The 21,997-nt window shown below is 39.3% G+C and overlaps 2 protein-coding genes across 3 annotated transcripts in view; one reads left to right on the top strand and one right to left on the bottom strand.

Moving 5' to 3' along the window:
• igf1ra (insulin-like growth factor 1a receptor) overlaps positions 1-15,946 on the top strand; it is a 67,866-nt gene extending 51,920 nt beyond the window's left edge. The window contains exons 7-21 of the mRNA XM_026312009.1: positions 77-203; positions 973-1,208; positions 1,299-1,466; positions 1,899-2,106; positions 5,511-5,797; positions 5,916-6,058; positions 6,294-6,459; positions 6,695-6,797; positions 7,032-7,102; positions 7,180-7,409; positions 8,184-8,288; positions 8,522-8,681; positions 8,929-9,058; positions 11,483-11,617; positions 14,637-15,946. Of these exons, the coding sequence (XP_026167794.1) occupies positions 77-203; positions 973-1,208; positions 1,299-1,466; positions 1,899-2,106; positions 5,511-5,797; positions 5,916-6,058; positions 6,294-6,459; positions 6,695-6,797; positions 7,032-7,102; positions 7,180-7,409; positions 8,184-8,288; positions 8,522-8,681; positions 8,929-9,058; positions 11,483-11,617; positions 14,637-15,162 (2,795 nt within the window). The 3' untranslated portion in view covers positions 15,163-15,946. The remainder of the gene's footprint in view (positions 1-76; positions 204-972; positions 1,209-1,298; positions 1,467-1,898; positions 2,107-5,510; positions 5,798-5,915; positions 6,059-6,293; positions 6,460-6,694; positions 6,798-7,031; positions 7,103-7,179; positions 7,410-8,183; positions 8,289-8,521; positions 8,682-8,928; positions 9,059-11,482; positions 11,618-14,636) is intronic.
• Positions 15,947-19,443: 3,497 nt separating this feature from the next.
• Positions 19,444-21,726, bottom strand: pgpep1l (pyroglutamyl-peptidase I like). Of its 2 annotated transcripts, XM_026312049.2 has the most exons (5): positions 21,601-21,726; positions 21,456-21,508; positions 21,244-21,360; positions 20,561-20,787; positions 19,444-20,484 (listed from the first exon to the last, which is right to left on the bottom strand). In XM_026312049.2, the coding sequence occupies exons 1-5, from the start codon at positions 21,629-21,631 to the stop codon at positions 20,319-20,321; spliced, it is 594 nt and encodes a 197-aa protein (XP_026167834.1). In that variant the 5' UTR covers positions 21,632-21,726; the 3' UTR covers positions 19,444-20,318. The 2 variants fall into 2 exon arrangements, with proteins under 2 accessions (XP_026167834.1, XP_026167835.1); XM_026312050.2 differs by lacking the exon at positions 21,244-21,360.
• Positions 21,727-21,997: the final 271 nt, after the last annotated feature.

Below are 21,997 nucleotides of genomic sequence, written 5' to 3'. Positions count from 1 at the left end.
ATTGTTTTTATTTAGTCATTTAATGTGCCGGTACATTAAAGAAATCATGAAATATTGTTTTGATGTTCTGTAACAGGTGAAAGCCACACCCTGACATTCAAATCTAACATCACATCAACCCATTCAATCAAACTGACATGGGAGCGCTTTCAGCCGCTGGGCTACGGAGAGCTCAACAGCTTCATAGTCTACTACAAGGAATCGTGAGTACTCTAAAGACAAACAGTTCTATACTGTTATACTTATTCTATTATAAAATAAAATCTACACTGAGGCAGAGCAGATACGGACACAAAAATCTAATCTTTTTTTGGACGATCTTACTTGAAATTCAGAATTGGATGTTTTAAACACAAGCTTCCACTCAGTTTTATTAAAAAAAAAAAAATCACGCATGACCATGTCTGCCTGGTTTTGCATATTTTATTCCAGTCACTGGTGACTATTTGCATTCCACATTAATTCCAAACATTTTCCAACTAAAATGTTAGAGCTTCAATGAAATCATGTTTGAAATTTTGGCTTGATCTCTTGCCTTTAGCATTCTGGTTTCAGATGACTTATCGAAGAATTTCTCTACTGCAAAGCAACCTACCAAATAAATAGCATCATGTTAACATCATCCATATGTGCATGTTGTTTGAGATTTGAGTTTGAGTAATTAGAATATTTCTTTCTTTATTCTTTTATACACTGAACTGGCACAAAACAAAAAAAATGGCTCTCCCAAAGGTAGGTAACTAATCCAAAAACTATATTGCATGCTTTGGAAAATCGTAGATAACAATGTAAAAAAACACAACATTTGGAGATGTTGGACTAAAATATGCAAAACCATGGGTAAAATCTTTTAGGACAAATCGTATTTTCATATTTTTGCTATCAGTAGATCCAGTCTTCTTTGATGGAAATGTCACTTTTAAATTCATTCATTTTTTGTCAATTCACAGTCGTATTTTGTGTCTTTAACAGCCATTTACAGAACATCACAGAGTTTGATGGCCAGGATGGCTGTGGCTCAAACAGCTGGAACATGGTGGATGTGGATCTTCTTCAGGATAAAAACGCTGACCCAAAAGTCACCATTCAACACCTTAAGCCCTGGACCCAGTATGCTGTTTTTGTGAAGGCTATTACCCTACAGGTGGAAGACAAGCACATTACTGGGGCAAAGAGCGATATAATTTACATTCGCACACGACCATCTCGTAAGACTGACTTGTAGACCAATACTGTAATCACTGAATGGAACCAGTTGAACAACATCCTAACCCAGTGACTTTTTTTCCCTAATGCAGAACCTTCCATGCCCAAAGATGCCCGTGCAAATGCTAACTCCTCAACGAAGCTGGTGGTGAAATGGTCTCCTCCAGTTTATCCTAATGGCAATTTGACTTACTACCTGGTCCGCTGGCAGCAGCAACCTGAGGACAGGGAACTCTACCAACACAACTACTGTTCTAAAGGTATATGTACATACAATATTCTGCAAAGCAAAACACATCATGTTGTCTAATTAGTTTGGCTACTTCTGAGGCTTTCCTTGTCATTTACTCATGCACTCTTTTTTTGAAAGTTAGACGAGAAGACTCATACTCTCGCTCACACATTCATACTCCCATGTCTCTGCACTACAAATGAAACTACAACTGGAATCGGGGGAAAGTCTTACTATGATTTCTGCATGGATATAAAAAAACGAGATATAATAAGTTAATTAGTGAGCTTTAGAGAGGTGCTGGTAGATGGAAACAGACAGTGTGGTGTATACCTTCTCATCCTACTCTGGGAAAGAAGCAACTAAGCATCCCTAAATGTTACCTATTCTTTTAAAATTGAAACATAATTCTGTGCTGGAAAAGCAGAATGCTAAATACTCTTGGTTTCTCTCAAAACAGAGCTGAAGATCCCAATCCGGATCCCAGCGACAGGGCTCACGGACATGGAAGAGAGCACAAAGCCCACCAAGTCAGACCTGGCAGGTGCAGAGAAGGTCCCATGCTGTGCTTGCCAGAAGACACCCGAAGAGAAAGATCGGCGGAGGCATGATCGTGTCCTTTCTAAAGCTTTTGAGAATTTTCTTCACAATGCCATCTTTCTGCCGAGGTATAGTAAACCACAGATGAAGGTATAATGTCAACCTGACAGTGGCCTCCTAACAACTCCTGCTCTATTCCTCATTTTGTTCTGCGGAGATTGCAATCAAAGAACTGAACTTGTTTGCCTTGATGGGTCAAAATTAGGAATGAGGTGGCAGCGCAGGTGTAATGGCTCCTCTGTGGAGCTGAGGAGATCCAGGGTTGGGGACATAGATGGACTGGATGGGGGCTGAGTCAGCCTGCTGGGCTTGGCCTTTATGTCCGGCAGTGCTGACGTGGAGACGTACTGAGAAGGATTCAAAGCCTTCTTAGCGCTCTTGTGGCTTCCTGTTGCCATGGCAACGGTGGTACATGGGATGTTAGGCACCAGTTTGGGCAACACAAACAAACCCAGGAGAGAGATGTGATTAGGGAGTCTGAAGGGTCTGCTTATGCTTTTGTTCCCCAAAGTAGCGACTGACATCTGTGTTGTGTTATTATTCACCTTGCTCGTGGCTATGGACCGATTGACTTTTTTAAAAAAAAAAAAAAAAAAAAAAAAGCTCCAGCTCTGTTCTTTCCCCACATTCCTTTATTCTCACACGGACAGTCAGTGTTGCAGTACTCCTGATGCTTTATCATGTTATCCATCACAGTAAAAAATGGAAAGCTCTGATATACCTTTTTGTTGTCACTAAAGCCACTCACCAAGTGTCTTATGAATCCATATCTTTAAATGATGCCTCTGAGGCTGCAGCTCATTTATTCAAACAGCATTACTGTGCCCTTCTCTTGCTTTCGCAATGCTTTGGTGGAATCAATATGTCTTTGGAGATGGAATAAAAAAAACACATTTTGTTGTAATTGAATACCTGGCTGTGTGAGATTGGTGGGTGACAGGTCCTGGGGTCTGCAGTGAAGCCCTGTTCATGCATAGACTCTCCACTGTAACAGAGCCAGCATTATTGCAAACCACTCCAGGACTTGGTGTTTTTTTTTTTTTTTTTTTTTTTTTTCCGTTTTCAGAAGTTCAGGGTTTAGACACGGGGTGAGGGGAAAGAGGGCAGGTGAAAACAGAAACAGAAAGAAGAGGAAATGTTTTCCATTCTGTCCCCCTCCACTCAACTCCTCACTTTCCTCCTCCCCTTGCACGTTCTCTTTGTGTGTGAGTCTTTTTTTTTTTTTTTTGTACAGTGAATCCATCTGGAATTTAAATGAATCAGGGAAGAGCCCCATCAGTGCAACAGAAAATAAGGAAGACAGACTGATTTACTGGAGGAGAGGGAGGAGAGTGGCTGCACAAAGATTTTTGCCAGTGTCCGTTTGGGAGATCTTGTTATATGATTTTTAAAAAACTGTTATCAGTTGACTGGACAATTTATTTACTGCAATCTCCCACTTTTGAAACTCTTGGTAAATACATATAGATGAATTCAGCATGATTCTCCAGAAGTTATCTCTTCCTTCTCCAGATCCAGAGATCTTTCACTCTTTGTGTGAGCTTGCAGTAATGTGCATGTGTGTGTTGTTGCACTAATAATGTGCCCTACTATCCACAGACTGAATGTGTAGCCACGGCTTTCCTCTCCGGATGGATTCCTTTGTGTAAAAGTAGATCCTTTTTTTAGCGGGTGAGGTCAGGACACTAACTGTAGTAATTCACTAGTTATAAAGTCATGCTTCAGTCAGCTGAGGACCCTTCTCAGAGTGTTAGGGCTGCCCTGATTAATCTAACACTCTTATTGCACATGTAGAAATTAGATCCTCATGTTTGCTTTCATAAGGCCTCTCAGTGAGGTCTGTCCATCTGTCCTTGTCTTGTTTTATCACTTTTAATAAAGGAAGGCTCAAGATTTTCTAGTCAGTTTGAATCAGAGTCACTCAAGTATGTCTTTACATTCCTGTCAGTTTTCATGTACTTTCAGTGTATTGTTAGCAGTAACTTATAATGTTTGAGAGCTGGGCTTTGGGTTGTACTGCACCAGGTATAACTGTGTGAGAGGAATGTTAACATGTCAGTGTGACTGGTCTTTCTGCCTTTGTCTGTACACTCGGTCTGTAGGTGTATGTCTGCTCATGCACAAAATATGTTTGACTTTAGCTTTGCTCACTTAGGTCTCTTAGAGTAAAGTTTGGTTGCTCATGGTTGTGATGAAACTATTAGTTGACTATCAGAAAAGTAATCAGCACAAATGATGAACAAATTGCCTTTTTAGGTAATTATTAAATTGTAAAAATTACCGTGCTCCAACTTCCAAGTTGTGCAGACTTTAGGGATTTTCTTGGTCTTCTGTGAAAGTAACTGAAATATTTGGACAATATATTTTGGACAACCTAACCTAGCTATTTCTGGGTGCCACCTTTGGCTTTAGGAGAGTGAGATTATTATTATTTTGTTCAGGAATCAATTCATTGAGAAAAAATTGTTAAACATATTGATAATAAAAATAATAGTTGCAGCTACAGTTCCCAGTTTTAACTCCTGTTGTTTTTTTTTTTTTGTTTTTTTTATCTTTGGCATTATTGCATTTTGAGTAGAGCTGCATATATGATAACAAAAACCTGCCTGCCAAAACCTGTTCATGCTCTCCTCTCTCCTGCTCCAAAAAATATTTTAACATTTATCACAGTTGCCAGAGCTCTGTAAAGGCTCCACATACTGTAAATCCCCTACTGTCTATATAGCTTTTAAATTCCAGGTCAGTCAGAGCCCAGACTACTTTGTCTGCCCGTCTAAGCTGACGGTCTTGCAGACACTGTGACTGTTAAAGGCGAATGTATGACCTATGGTGTCTGTTGTGTATTTGCTGCAGCTACAGTTACAACCGGCCCTGCCAGGTACCTCCAAGGCCTATGATCTGCATTATAATACTGCATGTCCATTTTCCACAACACCCCTGTTCAGCTGAAGAAATCTGGTCAATATAATTGAGCATTGTGAATCTGAATGTTGCTGTCATAAAAATATTGACCATATTTCCTCTATGGTCAACATTTCAGCTTTTTATACTTTTTTCTTTTGTGGAATCAGATATGTCAGACAGCAGTTTTTCCATGCTGTGGAGACATTTTAGTGTCTGTCTTTTTCAGTCTTTCTGTTTGTCCACCTGACTGTAATCCGTCTGACCTCATTTGTCTATACAGCCCCACAGAGAGTAATACAAAGCATGAACACATGGTACACACACACACACACGCACACACACACACGCACACACACACACACTCACAAACACACATACACACGTTTCTTCTGCACTCTTTCCACCCAGTCCCGAAGATGTAAAAAATCTGTGTGAAATGCTTTTGGTAGTTACAACAGAGAATAAGATATATTGGATATCATTTGTCTTTTATTGTCATAATAATGATTCATGTACTTATATCCACTTTCTTACAGCTGTTGCCTTCTTTTGTCCCACTATATTTCAGACCTGCAGACCGTCGACGTAGAGATGTTTTTGGTGTGGCTAACAACACCCTGTTTTATGAGGGTGCTGGTAAGGGCAACACCACTCTTGGCCCAGGGGATAATAGCACAGATGGAATTCCTCCTATCAGAGAGTACCCCTTCTCAGAAGATAGGAGCACCACAGAATATTTAGAGATCCTCAACCTGCGACCCTTCACAGTCTACCGTATTGATATCCATGCCTGCAATGAGGAGGTGGGGCGCTGCAGCGCTGCAGCATTTGTCTTCTCCAGGACCAAACCTGCAGGTGACAACCTGATCTGGATACAGTCTGTGATGGAAATGTGGCACAATATGATGTATGATTTTTCTCACATCATGAAAAGCAGTATTGTTATAATGTTGTGTTTGTGTTTGTTTCCCAGTCAAAGCAGATGACATCCCTGGGAAGGTGATTAATGAGAGGAATGACAAGATTGAAGGTTGTGTGGTGCTGCACTGGCCAGAGCCCGTCATGCCCAATGGACTCATTCTAATGTATGAGATCAAATACCGTCTGGGAACTGAGGTGAGTCACAGTGGACATAATTAAAGATCCCGTCAGATGTCTAGAATCTGTGAACAGGCAACTATTGCTTATTAAATCCCATTGTCAGTGTATGTATGACAAGTTGCATATATGACCATGATAACAAGCAGTGTCACAAAATCACCTTGTTCAAACTAAGATTTACAATAAGAAAAGAGCCTCACTCTTTGGTCTATTCTAAACAGTAACCCAAATGTCTCTGTTCCCGTTTTAGCCTGAGAAACATGAATGTGTGTCGCGACAGCAGTACCGCCAGCACGGAGGAGCTCGCCTGATAAACCTGGGTTCAGGAAACTACTCCGCCCGTGTTCGTGCCACTTCTCTAGCAGGGAACGGCTCCTGGACAGATAGTGTGTCCTTCTATGTGCCTCCACCCAAACGTAAATCAACATTTCTCACACATAACATAATGCCATAAGCAGTAGATGGTATTTTCTAATTTCTCAGAATGGTGGGGGCAGGTTGCAATTTTATAGAAGAGATAGCCTGATCCTGGTAATGGCACAAATAGGGGTTTAAAGGGCTAAATACCATACATCTTAACTGATTTACAGTATATAAAGGACACATTTAAGCAGTGCTAACCTACTTTCATTTTTCTGTCCTGTCTGACAGGAGACGATGCTGTTACATTCTACTTGGTGATCATTATTCCCATCATAGTGATACTTTTCGTCGCCGGACTCACCACAATTCTCTTCTTTGTGAACAAAAAGAGGCGAGTATTTTTCTGAATGTGCTTTCCACATTCCCAGATAACGTTGCTTGATTATGCTGTTCTACTACGATACCCTCATGAAACCTAATGACCAGTGTAATGTTAATTAGAGTTAATAGGCTGTTTTCATTAACATTTCCCCGTGGTAAAGCGTAGACTTCCTAGAGAGAATTACATATCCCATCCACATCAGAGCTCCCTGCCAGCTAACTGGGTTGTGTTTCTTGTCAACAGAAACAGCGACAGACTGGGAAATGGAGTCCTTTATGCATCTGTAAACCCGGAGTACATTAGTGCTGCTGAGAGTAAGAATATCAAATTCCTTTTGAATTTTTCGCTCTTTGGATGTGATGTTGACCTGCTGCACATTGTTTTATGCCAGTGTACGTCCCAGATGAGTGGGAGGTGGCCAGGGAGAAGATCACTATGCACAGGGAGCTGGGCCAGGGCTCCTTCGGCATGGTGTATGAAGGCATTGCCAAGGGAGTGGTAAAGGATGAACCTGAGACAAGAGTGGCTATTAAGACAGTCAATGAGTCGGCCAGCATGAGGGAACGTATTGAGTTTTTGAATGAGGCCTCTGTCATGAAGGAGTTCAACTGTCACCATGTGGTAAGGGGGACGCATCCTAAAACAGTTAACATCAGAAACCTGAATGAGAAAAGCCTAAAAAAAATGCAGATTCAAGTAAAACAACTCACTTTCATATTGAACACAGTTGATAGATAGTGCTCTTGATTTCCAAATTTATGTATGTAGTAGAGAGAAAGAGTTCAGCAGGTCATGAGTGCTGAGCACACTGTGGATGTCTTTGCTTAGGCAGCATCAGCTTGAAGTAGGGTTCAGCCTCCTGGGGCTTCTGTAGATTCTCCCATCAGTGTGATCACAGCCTCATTAACTAGATTAAACAGATGTGTTAAGAGTTTCCTTTTGGAAAGCTGCAGCTACAACCTTTTTATCAATTCTGGCTGCTAAAAAGCCAAACTCTCAATTATTTCATTTTATTACTTTAAAGGGAATTTGCTTTTTTACACAGTCATACTGTGCAATATGAGCAGTTGAATGTTTTTTTGCACATAACCTAGACAGATATAGTTGTAGCTTTATACTAAGAGGGTGATACAATGAATGCACCAGCAAAAATCATCAATAAAGCTGTGAATTTTGAAAGAGAGAAATTTGTTTCCATAAGTCATTTTTTCATTTTTTGAAGTGTTTCTATATCTATTTTACCACTACCCAGAGTTAAATAAAAACACATTTTGTACTCTTACTAACTTACCATATATTGTCCCTCTTCATTTGCAAACATGCATTTTCAAAATCTGCATTATGGACCTGGGACACTCATCCTACCTGTCCTGTGTTGTATTGTGATTGGTGCAGGTGCGGCTGCTGGGCGTGGTCTCACAGGGCCAGCCAACATTGGTGATTATGGAGCTGATGACCCGTGGAGATCTCAAGAGCCACCTGCGTTCTCTGCGCAAAGAAGTAAGCAGCTTTTCCTCACACACACACACACACACACATACGCACAGGTGATGGTGTGAATTGTCAGACAGCAATATGTATCCACACACTTTTTCTGGTTTCCTTTCTCAACAACATGCACATTTAGCAATAGTTGAACTCTCAGCCTTGTAATGCTGAATTGAGCAAAGCACAATAGGAAGACAGACTGAACAGTGTGAACAGTTCACTTATCTTCTCTAACTTTGCTGCAGAATGCCACCAGCCAGGTCCTACTCCCGCTCAAAAAGATGATCCAGATGGCAGGGGAAATCGCTGATGGCATGGCGTACCTAAATGCCAACAAATTTGTCCATAGAGATCTGGCTGCCAGGAACTGCATGGTCGCAGAGGACTTCACTGTGAAGATTGGAGGTAAGTCAAGTTAAGATGATGCCCTGGGCCTCCCCTGTTCGCTCTGTGGTGAACCCTCTGTGATGGTCTCGAAAATAAGTGCTTGGATTTCAGTGAATGCCTGAGGCGGTGGAATCTTAATGTTGATGGACAGAGTGAGGTAGAAGGTGCGGGCAATGGATGAGTTCTCACGAGCTTCCTCTCCCACGTTGAGTGAGTGATATTTAATGGCTTCCCCAACCTCTCTTTAAATTTTTTTTTTCTTCAGATTTTGGCATGACCAGAGATATTTATGAGACGGATTACTACCGAAAAGGAGGGAAAGGCTTACTGCCTGTTCGCTGGATGTCTCCAGAGTCTCTGAAGGATGGCGTGTTTACTACAATGACTGATGTCTGGTATGAGAACACATCACTCTCTTACACTAACACAAGCCTGCATTATCAATGCATAAACCTGCTCAAATCCAGGAGACTTTCAAAGTATTTCAGAAATGTTGGCATATTGTGTGTCTTTGTGTGTGTAGTAGCACTAAAAAGATTCATTCTGCGGAGTCAAAACTGTAAAAACATACAGGTCACTTCATGACCCATATTCTTACCAACATTCTTTGCTTAACAACATGCATTTCCTGTCAGAACAGCTAGTACTTCCAAAACCATCAAAATCTTTTGGTTTTTAGCTGGCTCTTTCTTGGTGACACAACAGTGTAAAACAAGATAAAGCATTGTTTTTACAGACATCCCTTTTTATTCCAACTTTTGCTTAAATCTTAGATTCATAGTTCTGCCAGTTTTTGTCTGTCAGTAATGATACTGTTCGAGAAAAATAGAAATGTTTACCAGCTCCCTTGCAAGTTTTTGTTTCCCAACTCAAAGTGTCCCACAGGTCAGTCTGTAAGAGTGGGCTTAAACTGCTCCAGATGTTCCCAAATGAGAGGTTGCAGTGCCAGCACAAACCCACCTCCACATTTGCTTACTATATCTTCCTCTTTGATGTTTTCCAGATGAAATTTAATGTAAGATGAATCCATTCTGGGCTTCTTTGAAATCCATGAATAGGTGACTTTAATTTTGTTGATCAAAAAAAGCTGTTTCAGCGCAGCTTTGTCTGTCATCCAGTCGTATGCCGTTTCATCCAGTTAGCGTATACGCAGTTTTGTGATTTTTGAAGACTGCTGAGTATATTCTTAGAACTCCTGCCAGTGGTGAAAACAAGATTAGCAAAAGTGAACAAATATCGTGCTCTTTCTTGGTTAAATTAATTTTAATTAGATTAGATACACTTCATTGCTCCCCTGGCAGGGAAATTCGGGGGTTACAGAAGTAAGTAAATTACAATACAAATAGAGTTTGACAATCCCACAATAATAATATTAATACGACGACTAACAACAATAATAACAATGTAGAACAGTGAAAAATCTTGTGACATGTTTGGAGTCTGATGGCAGCCTGTCGCTAAGGGTGCTGCTCAGAGCGCTTAGGGTGTCCCGCAGGGGGTGGGAGGTGTTGTTCGTCAGTTTGATCCTGATTCTTTTATCCTCCACCTTCTCCACTGAGTCGAGAGTGCAGCCCAGAAGACATCGAGCCTTTTTTAAATTAATATATATATTTTTTTGCTTAGTTTTTCTATATTTGCTGCTGTAATACCCAGTGCCCCACCAGACCATACTTACCATAGTTATCTTAGCTCAAGGTAGCTTGAGCTCAAACATTATTCTTAACTTAGATGGACACTTTTAGTTTTAACATGATGTAGGTAACATGGAGAATGTTGAATGTTGGTTCACTCTCTAATGTTTCCACCTCAGAAAATGTTGTCAGGCTAATCTTGCTCTGACCACTAAGTTTAACAGGTTGCTTATACTCTAAATGATTTAGATTGTAGTTGGAGTATTTATTTCCACAATTAATTTTAATTTACTATAAGTTTAAAAAAACAAATGATATATAATTGTATCCTAAAGCTGCATTGGTAGATTTCTTGGTCTTGGGAGTCACTTGACTACGAGCCATGAGGTTAATGATTGTTAATATAAGAATATTAGTGCAGCTTTAAAGGACCATACCAGTGTATTGTGGTCGTTTCAACAAATAGTGCTTGTTTGCATTTTCTTCGCTCATTAAATGCAAATAATTTATCGACTACAAATTTGGTCTGCACTTAAAACTACATTACCGTACAGGTAATGTAGAATCCACAACAATAAAAGCAGACAATACGTTTACTGTAATGGATCAGCCGCTGCAACTAAAGCAAGTAAGCAGATTTTCAGCAAAGCAAAAAGGAAACATCTGCTTGAAAGGTAGGGCAAAACACAATTCAAAAGTTGAAATCACTACAGCATGCGGATAGCTTTAATATAATACATAATTTGTAATATGAGAAAAAGTTAACAAGCCACAGAATCCTGAACACTGTTAACACTGTATCAGCGGTGTTTGAATGGATACAATGCATTGAGTTAATTAATTAAATGATACCAAATCCAAAACAAGTGTAGTCATTATAACTAATGGATTGTGTGTGGGATTTGTTATTGTGGTTTCTTCACAGCTGAGAGTTGTTGATCCTAAACCCTGTCCTGTGAGATTTGTGTGCAAAGAAAATTGTTGTAATAGTCAAATTCCAGTAGCGGAAAAGGCAAAAACACCAGTTTGTCCCTTTTTTAAAAAAAAAAAGATTTGTTAGAAGCAATAACACTGATGTACCCACAGGAGCTTTAAACTTTTTTCTGATTGTGATATAAGCATTTATTTAGCAGAAGAGGCAACGTATAAACATATCGTATAATCTTGTCATCTCACCTCTTGTCACAGGTCATTTGGTGTTGTGCTGTGGGAGATCGCCACCTTGGCAGAACAACCTTACCAGGGTATGTCCAATGAACAAGTGCTGCGCTTTGTCATGGAGGGAGGACTCTTGGACAAACCTGACAACTGCCCTGACATGCTGTGAGTCTCTTTGTATCTGTGAGCAATAATTGTGTGAATCACCTATTTTAGGTCTTCCAAGTTTATGTTAAAACACCCTTGAAGAATGTATTGTTTTATCTTCTACAGCCATCATTTCGCACACCTTTAGTCCTAATAATATTTTGCCTAGTGCCTATTTTAAGTTGTGGTTCTAAGTGTGTAGGATATCATGTGGTGTCTATGCTAAGGTAGAGCCAAGATGAGGCTTGGCATTAACGTCACAGGTTAAATGTGGACCGTTGACAACATGGCCTCAGTGGTCAAATGGCAGTGAGAAGCCTCCTCGCCCGTCAGCCTCAGCCCATAGAAGGGATGCCGCGGCCCACGTTTGAAAGATGCCCCTCATTCCTCCGAACGAGTACGTGCATGAGAAGAGATAGTGTCTATCCATGAGCAGAGGAACTGAGAGAAGACAAACAATTCATTAAAGCATTTGGAATTCACAAATAACCCTGGCTGTTAATGAAAACACATCAGATGCTGCTTGTCAGCGTGCAGTGCTACATATATGCATTTCTCCTCTCCTTCTCTGACCTCAATAAGAAGGCATTCTGCACCCTCCCCTCCCACTCTCCATGGCTGACCTCACCTTAGAAAGAGAGCGCAAGTAAAAAGAAAAGAAGGCTGAGTGTTGTGCAGACACAGACCTCTGGTTTCTATGGCAGCCTGACTGTTTTGTCCTGATTACAGGAGTATGTGGATTGTGTTACAGAGGTGGTGGGATAGCCTCCTGGTCACTGAGCTACAAACAAGGAAGTCAGCTGCCACTGGTCACCTCTGCTGTAGTTACTTAATTGAGATTTCCAGAAGACTACTGAAGTGTAATGAAGCTAGAAGCCCATACAAAGACATACAAAAAGAGGAAGTGGGCAGGATAACAGAGGGATGAGTCATATTTGGAGAGGTTTGAATGTGTCCTTCTAGTGCTGTGTTTCCCATGTTCAGGTAGTTGTGGGTCACTGATTGAATAATCCCATGTTTGTGTCTAGAGTTTCCTTTAGACAAAAGTTCCTTGTCTGTTGCACGGTTGGACGAAAACGAATCACAGGCTCTGCCATCATATTTAACATCATGATTTATTGTGGAATGCGCAGTATCGCTTACAGTGTTATTATACATCAAGGTTTCATAGATTATTGCATGTGCGTAGTTTTGCAGTTCTGTCACAAGAAATTCGAGTTCAGATTTATTAACAATAGCCATAAATGTGTGGAGGCTGCTGTGCACTCACATTTGGCCTTAAAGTATCTGTTTCTAATTTTATCTGAGTGTTTCAAAGGCTTTTTGTCCATGTCTTTGGCTGATGAAATTGTGGCTACAATAGGCTTTTTTAAAATTATTTATTTATTTTTATAAAAGCCTGCTTAACATCAAATCTCAAACTTAAAATGAAACTTAAAAGTATATTTTAACACTGTCACTCCAAGACATTTGCTGGTAACACTCAAACATTTATTAATGTGCCTCCAAATTTCAGAATGACTCATACAGGGGTCTGACAGCAAGGTCATATTAGCTGTCAAAAGACCAGTCCCATGGCAGCTGAAGAATGAGCAAACATGTTCTTATACAATACATATATTGCTCATGTACCACTGTGAGCTGTCACATTGCTAATGTCACTGATGGCAGGTCAAACATAAGTCACTGTAGCATGTGTCTGTGTGTATCATGACTGACAGGACTTACTGCAGTGTTTGTTTTCTAAATTTGCATCAACAAGCCTCGTGCACAGCAACAGATGGTGGGGGAAGAATTCTGAGCAGGCCGGACTACGCAGACAGGTTACTCTGGAGCGTCGGCCCAGCTCCAAGCATTACACATCTTTTCGTGGGAGGTCTTTGGTGCCTGGGTTTGGACATCTGAACGTCAACTTTAAGACACTTGCTGTGTTGCTGAAAAACAAGTCAGAACTGCCCCCCTGCTGCTTCAGAGTATTAAGCCAGGCGCGTGCTTAGGAAAGCTCTACCCATAATTCCTCTGTGTAGAGGGGAGCTGGCACCCAGCTGCAGAGCCTGTTGTAGACTGCAGAGACCACTGGGAGAGGAAGAAAACAAGACCAGAAGGAACAGCAAAAAGTGGAGTAGAGATGACCAAGGTGTTTATGTCAGCTGCCTTAGAGATTATTCTTAGCTTGTTTGTGTATAACTGAAGTTGTGGTGTGTGGTGCAGCACAACACAAAACTGTAATAATTCTCCCTTTTATGATGCTGTTTTGACATTCCCAAAGCTTGGCTGCGGGTCTGGCACAGTATGTAGATGTGTGATTTACTGTGCTGTCACATTACTGATCATACTGTTATGTGTTGACCTGCATTAAAAGAATCAGCAAGTCCAAGGGCTAAAGGCAGCTACCTAAGGGATTTCACACATCTTGTACGAGCTGTCGCCATGATGCTAAATGTACAGGGCACAACAGACTAACACAGGAATATTTAAAGGATGTTATTTAAATCTGTTTATGTGAATAATGAAAAGAATCAAAGCATCAGCTCTATAAAAAATGCACTGAATTTAGCAGTAGTTATCATGTGAGTTGTAGTGTATTAGTTTACTTTACTATACTATATTAATGTACTATCTACAAAAGTATATTTTTAAGATCAATATAGTGAACTGAGTTTTAGTGCCAGGCTAATAGCCTGGGTAGAAACATCAGTGTCTCCTGCCACCTGCTGGTGAGAAAAATAGCCTTTCCATTCTGAAGCTTAAAAAGGAAATGTTCTGTCTTAACACCATACTCACAGACCCATGTAATAACTGCTTCTGTCCATACTGGATGTAAAGTATTATTTTCTGAGTGAAATTACACTGTAAGAGGGACAAAAAGATTTAACAAAACAAGTTAACGATTATGGAAATTCTGCATAGTACAAAATATGTGAATATGTGCAAAAGCATTGGAACGAAAAATCTGAACACATAATTTAAAATGAAAACATAAGAATGAATCTACTGAACATCACTCACCAATTCATTTCTTTGTAATTATTTGCAGGTTTGAGCTGATGAGGATGTGCTGGCAGTATAACCCCAAGATGCGACCATCCTTCCTGGAGATCATCAGCAGCATCAAAGATGAACTGGATCCTCCCTTCAGGGAAATGAGCTTCTTCTACAGTGAAGACAACAAGCCGCCAGACACAGAGGAGCTGGACATGGAGGTAGAAAACATGGAGAACATTCCATTGGACCCTGCGTCCACCAGGCAGCCCCCTGTTACAGTTGCACCCTCGTCAGGGTGTACAGGAGGGACTCCACCTCCTTCTACCCAGCAGTTATCCCCCATGCAAGGCCCAAGTACTCCATTACTGGGACCTGTATCTCCCTCCTCTCCGGGCCCAGTTACATCAGCCTTGGCATCTCCAGGTCAAGGAATGGACAAGCACTCAGGACATATTTTGGCCAACGGGCCTGTGGTGGTGCTGCGGCCCAACTTTGACGAGATGCAACCCTATGCACACATGAATGGGGGCAGAAAGAACGAGCGGGTGTTACCACTGCCCCAGTCGTCAGCCTGCTGATATTGGACCACCCTTCCTCCTCCTCCTCCTCCTCCTCCTCCTCCTCCTTTTACACAGGGTAACACAAACTTCTCCTCCATCTCTCTAGGAGGGATGGATGAGGTAAGAAATGACTGGCTTCTGCTGTGCACCAGTAGATGGTCTTTCCACTCCTTTAAGGTCAAGCATAAACTGTAAAGACTGAAAAATAGCACAGAAAAGCATTTGGAGTTTGGTGGTTCAGACGCGACACTGGTGAACTCCTTCCTGTGCAGCCTGTATTAAAGTCTTCGTTACATAATTCCTTCAAGAAGGAAAATACAGGCATGTATCCTGGCTTACAGATTTAGACAGAAACTTAAAGCAAATCTTTTTTTTTTTTTTTTTCAGCATATCTGCCAGCAAATCCAATAGAAGAGCACTTTTTTCTTGATGATTTAACAGAGGATGTTGTGGATATTTGATTGTGTATTTATACAAACACATGATTCTCTCTATAATATGATGTAACTCCATTTATAAAAGGACTTTCCATCAAAATGACTTTGTTGCCATGAGCAGGCTGGCTCATGTCGTATGAGGATGCTTCAATTAAGAAGTTTGGACTAAGATCACTGTTTCATTCTCCTGTTGATATTTCTGTGGGTGTTTATTCTGTCAGAGGTGGGTCAAAATGGAAGAGGAGGGTCTATTTTGTTTCTGCCAAATTGCCAAATCAGATTTTTTCTCCAGTTTCAAATAGGCCTCTCTTCTTGTTTTAAGGCTGTGATTCAGGGTTGAGATAAATTAAATGATACCAAAATTGTTCGATTTGATTTACTTGTTTATCTATCTACTAGCTGCTCATGGAGGAGGTGTGTGTGTGTGTGTGTGTGTGTGTGTGTATGTATGTATGTATGTGTATGGGAGGTGGGTGGGCTTTTGGTCAAGTTCCAATAGCAGTGTAATCTTCACTAATAACTGATTAAATATTAAGTAAGTTATTAAGTAGTTAAACTGTCACTAGTCTTATGATACAATAAATTAAATGACATGAACTTGCATCCAAACAAATAATTATCATAGCCATAATTTGGTGATGTGTATTACTTGGTAAATCTAAAACAATTCATTTATTCCAGCTCCTCAAACGTGAGGATTTGGTGCTTTTTTTTTTTTTTTGTCCTATGTGACATGCTTGGGTTTTGACATTGACATTTTCCCCTATTTTCTAACATTTCATACACCAAACAAACAATCGAGAAAATCCATTGAAATCCAAATATAAACATTTTGCTCACACTTGCCTGGGGTCAGCCAACTCTGAATCACAGCCTCACTCATTAAAGACAAACATCAAAACATCAGAAGTCTCACACTGCAAATCTCTGAACTTCACTAAGTCCATGGGATATGACCCTGCCTCCACTTTCGTTTAATCAAACCTTATCTGACATATTTCTGTGTATTTCCTGGGGAAGGTGCACAAAATCAAATGTTCAAATGAAATGGCACCAAACGCACCATGCAACAAAGTCTAAGGCCTGAGACAGAAGATGAGAAGTTGTTGAATCAGATTTTAGTAACTGAGAGAAAAGTTTCAAGTGACAGAGGGTCTCTTTTAGAATAGTCATTAGTTTCTCTACATTTCAAACACATACAAAGGTCTTACAGTTGTATTTTAGACTGCAGGATCGTTTTTATACACATCATTGATTTTGTCACTTTTTTAAACCTTTTTACGGTTCAAAACGTTTGCCTCTATGTCTGTACAGAACAAAGCTGCTATTTTTTTTTCTTTCTCTCTTTTGGATGTTATATATAAAGAAATCTTTCAGGTTTGGTATTTTATGGTTTCCACTACGGTCCATTTCTTATATCTTTGAACTCTTTAAAAAAAAAAAAACGGAATACAAAACTACAAAAATAAGATGATTTAGATATAAAACCATTTTTTTTCCCGTTTCCCCAAAAGGTTTTTCTGTAACACTACATTTTGTTCATTGCCTTTTATTTTTATGAAATGTTTCCTTCTGTATTTGTTTTGTGGATGTCTATATTATTATTATTAATTATTATTATTATTATTTGGAATGGACACCTTAGCTCGATGTGGGAGTGTATATTTTCTGCACCCTTTTTGTACTTGTTGTCTGGCATTGCATCTAGCATTGACCTCTAGGTGCAACTCAATCTCAGGTCAAAGTAAAGGTTTTGCTTTCCCTACACATTCACATGGTTGTCCTCTACTTGTCTCATCTTGTACCTGCCCCATCCCAAAATCCTGTTTTTTTTGTTTTTTTTTAAATTTTCCAGTAGTGCCCTTTCCCTCTGGCTGGACTTTGCAAGTGCATCCATCCATTTCCTGTCTCTTTTCAAATTAATAGGGCTAATTGGGTTGTCTTGCTTGCCTTAATTATGTCAACCATCACTCGTACATTCAAAATCTTTTTGTTTTAGTACTTAAAAACTCTCGCATGCAATACAGCACCCTTCTGCTATCGTTAGTGCTTCAAAATGAGAACAGGTCTTATTTTTTTGTCTTCATAATCACTACTTCTGAAAACCAAATAAAGGATGAGTTAAAGTCAAGGGAAGGGAACACATTTCAATGTCATGAATGGAAAAGGTCTTAAAATGGAAGCTAAACAGTGAAAGTGTTTTGAAGGATTTCTCATATTTTGGACACATTGCCTGGTGATTTTTATTTTTATTTTTTTTGTCCCCTCATTCTTAAAAATCTTTTCTGTAGAAGTGTTATTTATTTATTTTTATTTTTTTTTAATTTTTCCTTTTGTGATATAAGTTTAAATCACTGTATAAATGCCCCGTGATTCATTATAAAGTTGGATTTTTTTTTGTATGTATTTTCTTTGGTGTCATGACTGGGGTACTTTATAAAAGAAGCTTTTTTCCTTCAAGTATATCACTACCTCACTTTTTTTTAAATATATGTATGCGAATGGAAAACAAATACATCTCACTCTTTCTCATCAGTTTGTATAAAAACCTCATCATGGATGAAACCCACAGGGATCTAGATAAACCTCATATAGCAGACTATGGCAGGAGATTGAATTTAAGTGCTGTAAGTTCCGCCTACCAATTTCTGGCCCAGTGGTTTAAGAAAAGTACGTTTATACCTCTCACTATACACAGGAAAGGACTGTGTGCTGCAGCCTTTTATAAAGTAAACTGTTGGATATTAATGTACGGAAATCTTCCATATTTCTATAACCTAAGCGCTAATTTGACTGCATAGATTCAAGTTATATCAGGCTTGGAGCAGGTGCAGTAGAGTATTTAATAAAACTAGAGGCCAAGGAACAACATCAACGTCAAACATTCCATCTCCACTCACTCCCAACATATTATCACAACCTTAAATCCTCAAAACACAAATATTCACTTTGTCGTTTAAAAATGCTATTATATAGAAATCTATGTTTATCATGAGGGATATTTGAAAAGGGAAATATTTTCTTGAACTTCAAGAAAAACAAAATAATTTGCTGTTTACCTGTAGCCTGTAATTCTGTAAGGTCATAACACAACTTTGCATTTAAACAACTTTATGGATCAGTGCTATGAATGTAACAATGACTTTCCTGTACTTTCCATACAAAACCTTTACAGAGCAACTAAACCTCATACATGTTTCTACCTTCAAAGGACAGCTTCAGTTGTTTGCCAATCAGTGACAGATTTTAGCTCTGAAGCAATGAAAGAAACTTTGTTCTTGTTACTAAGATTATTAGATTTCAGCATTTTTTTTACCCTATGATTTTCGGTCATATGAATGCCATCATTTAGCTTGTCTAAATCTATTTGCTGGATGCCATGACTTTCTATCTCTAGTGGTCTACCACTGCTTCAAAATGATACATTTGGAAATAAATGCCACACATCTTTCCTTGCCTGTTGTAATGCTACTGTTGCCGATCCAAAGACTCACCTCAGTGGATCTTATACCGTCTTCAAAGCGTTTACATCTCAAAACTTCACATAAAACCTCAGTTCTACTTTTTACTTAGAGCGGCTACATGGAGAGTGTCGTCTCAGTACAAGGGCTTCTTGGTCTGGGGCAAAAAATACTTTAGAATCTGTTGTAAATGTGTTGTGGAAATTATTACCTACAGGCAATTTATTAAAAAGGATTATGAGTAGACCGCTAGGTAAATTTGGGTGCTAAAAATCTAAGTTCTTCTTCAGCATTTCATCTGTGCACAATTCAAGAAAATAATCAGTCTTTTGGCTGAATAACACTCCAATTGCATCTGGATATCACTTTGGTACAGAAATAACCACAGACAAGCAGACAGCTTGTATAGCTACTTTACATATCCATGCATTTATATTTTTCCAGTTCCGATGTATGTGATAATAAAATACAAATATTTCTTTTAAATTTATGCTTTTCAGTTCTAGGGGTAGACAGAATATTACATTGAACAGTCGTGAGGTGAATTACTATTTATTAGATCACAAACCTGTAAAATTTGCAGCATTTAAATAAACGTGAACATATATAGTACAGGAATGTTACATAGATTACGGGTAGACACGGTAAAGAGTAAACAACATAATTACTGTTTACAGCCTCTCACTAGTTGCTTCTTTTGCATGAATATACAGTCACTAACTAAGAAACATTCAGTGTAGTCATTTTTTAAAAATCATTTTAATTCTTCAGAATGTTCTTCAAGCAAACCTCAGGTTTATGGAGGAGGTGTCAGTACATTCAAACTGCAATAATTCGTTTGAGGTTTCTCATTATCATGCTTCTGTTTTTATGATTTGCATTCCTACACCTTCTGAGGGGGATTTGGTCTATTACTATTGTTTCATTATAGTACTTTCACAAAATCTCTATGTTCATTACCTGATTGGGGGAAGAAATAATCAAAACCCTTCACTAGACTCTTGTCTTCTTTCAAACTCTGTATCTGAAGCCTCAAAGTTTTTCACCACCTCTAGCTGGGATGGTGTATTTTGTGTGTATGTGTATGAGAATTTCCTGTATTTTCTTTTTTTCTGAAATTTTGAATAAATAAATGAATGAAGAAGACTGACTGTATTTAATTCCATGTACGGGGACAATGTCTCATCGACCTCATTCAGTAATAATTGTGTCTGTTTGTGTATGTACTGTATTAGAAGAAGATCTACCTCAGTGTGACTACTACTCTTCATGGTTTTTATGAAGAGTCCTTCAGCTGGTTTAGCATGGTCTGGATGATGGTCTGCAGCAGAGGTATCAGCCTGTCAGCTGAAGCCAGGCTGCCAGACGAGGGCACGTGGATGAGCGCTGCTCTCCTCTGACCATGGTACAGTGAGCAGTAATACGCGAAATCACAGAGGTACCTGGGAAGAAGGCAGAAAATGATCTCATAGTCTTGTAGTCTGTCAACACAGTGCAGAAACAGATGTCAGCCTGTACCTGCCAGCATCTCTTGAATAAACAACTTCCGTTCCTGCTTGTTTAAGCTGTTTGGAGGCAGCCCTCATGTTAATGACCGAGTCCAGTTCCTCTGGTCCTCCTTCTATGCAGCAGTGACTTTCAGGACAGAAACCGCACACATCTTTATCTCTGTATCTGCTGTTTTTTCCTGTTTGCTCCAAAATGACGACCCTGGAACCTCTAGCAATGCCCAGATGTACAGCAAACTGGAACACAGACACACAAACACAAAAGGTAAAAGGGAAAGACACCAGAAATGGCATGTATTTCTGCATTTCAACAGTTAGTATCTCAACCAGGGGGATGAGGACACTAAGGTCCTGTAGTTTTTTTTTTGTAAACGTTGGGGTTTCAGCAATAAGTTTGCACTGTAAGCACAAACCAGCTGTGGATACTTACGACTTGATTCTACTGACTATTCACACTGCACTCAATGTTAGGCTAAGAAAAGAAATTTATGAATACCATATTTATTATTTTATTTTTGTGGCTTTTAAAGAATGTTTATATATATATATATATATATATATATATATTTTTTTTTTTTTTTTTTTTTTTTGAAACAGAAAAAAACTAATGGAATGAAGAGTTTAATGGAATAATAATTTATTATAAAGGCAGATAATTAACACTTTCACATAGATTACTTTTACTTTACTTACCTTTGGATTAAGAGTTTTCCAAATCTCAGCAATGATTTCCTGAGTCTTAACGTAACTCACTGGCAACTCTTTAACATAAACAACAACCTGCTCTCCCAATCCGCGCAATCCTAAACCCTGTAATGATTAAAACAGACATTTGAAGTCTGTATTTCTTGTAAATACAGTATACACAACACAGACACAGGTAATTAAAAAAATAAAAACATTACCTGGGCTGCTTTCCAGCTCGGATTCACCAAGAACTGTCTGAAAGGTCCAAACCCTTAAAAGGTAGATTCAGAATCGCACTTCTGAAATGAACGCCAGTTTGAAGAGTTTTGTATTAATGAGCTGACACTTGGCCTATCAATTTACCTGTAACGACCACAACTTCATCTCCTTTCATAGTGCAGTCAAGTTAGTACACTCGGTGTGGGACTGGACGATATGACGCATTTCATGTTTGGACACTAAACATACAGCTCCCGCAACTCATTTTGCGTCCACTTGGGGGAGATATTCATCGGCAAATAAACACTGAACCCCTAGTACAAGCGATGCATTCAGGTACCTCCAGTAAGTTCAGGCATTCAAAGTTAAAAGCAAGTCCTCACGCATTTTATTTTGCCTTAACAATCAGACTCATTTGACTTTTACAAGTTGCTTGAAAAATTAGTCACTTACGTAGGCATCGATGTTTTTATATGGTTACTATCCTAAGAAATGACAATATAGTCAAGTTATTAATTATCTACTTATTTCTTTGTTCATT

This window comes from Mastacembelus armatus, chromosome 6, assembly GCF_900324485.2.
Source record: "Mastacembelus armatus chromosome 6, fMasArm1.2, whole genome shotgun sequence".
NCBI lineage: Eukaryota > Metazoa > Chordata > Actinopteri > Synbranchiformes > Mastacembelidae > Mastacembelus > Mastacembelus armatus.
This window is presented reverse-complemented; position numbering and strand designations above follow the sequence as displayed.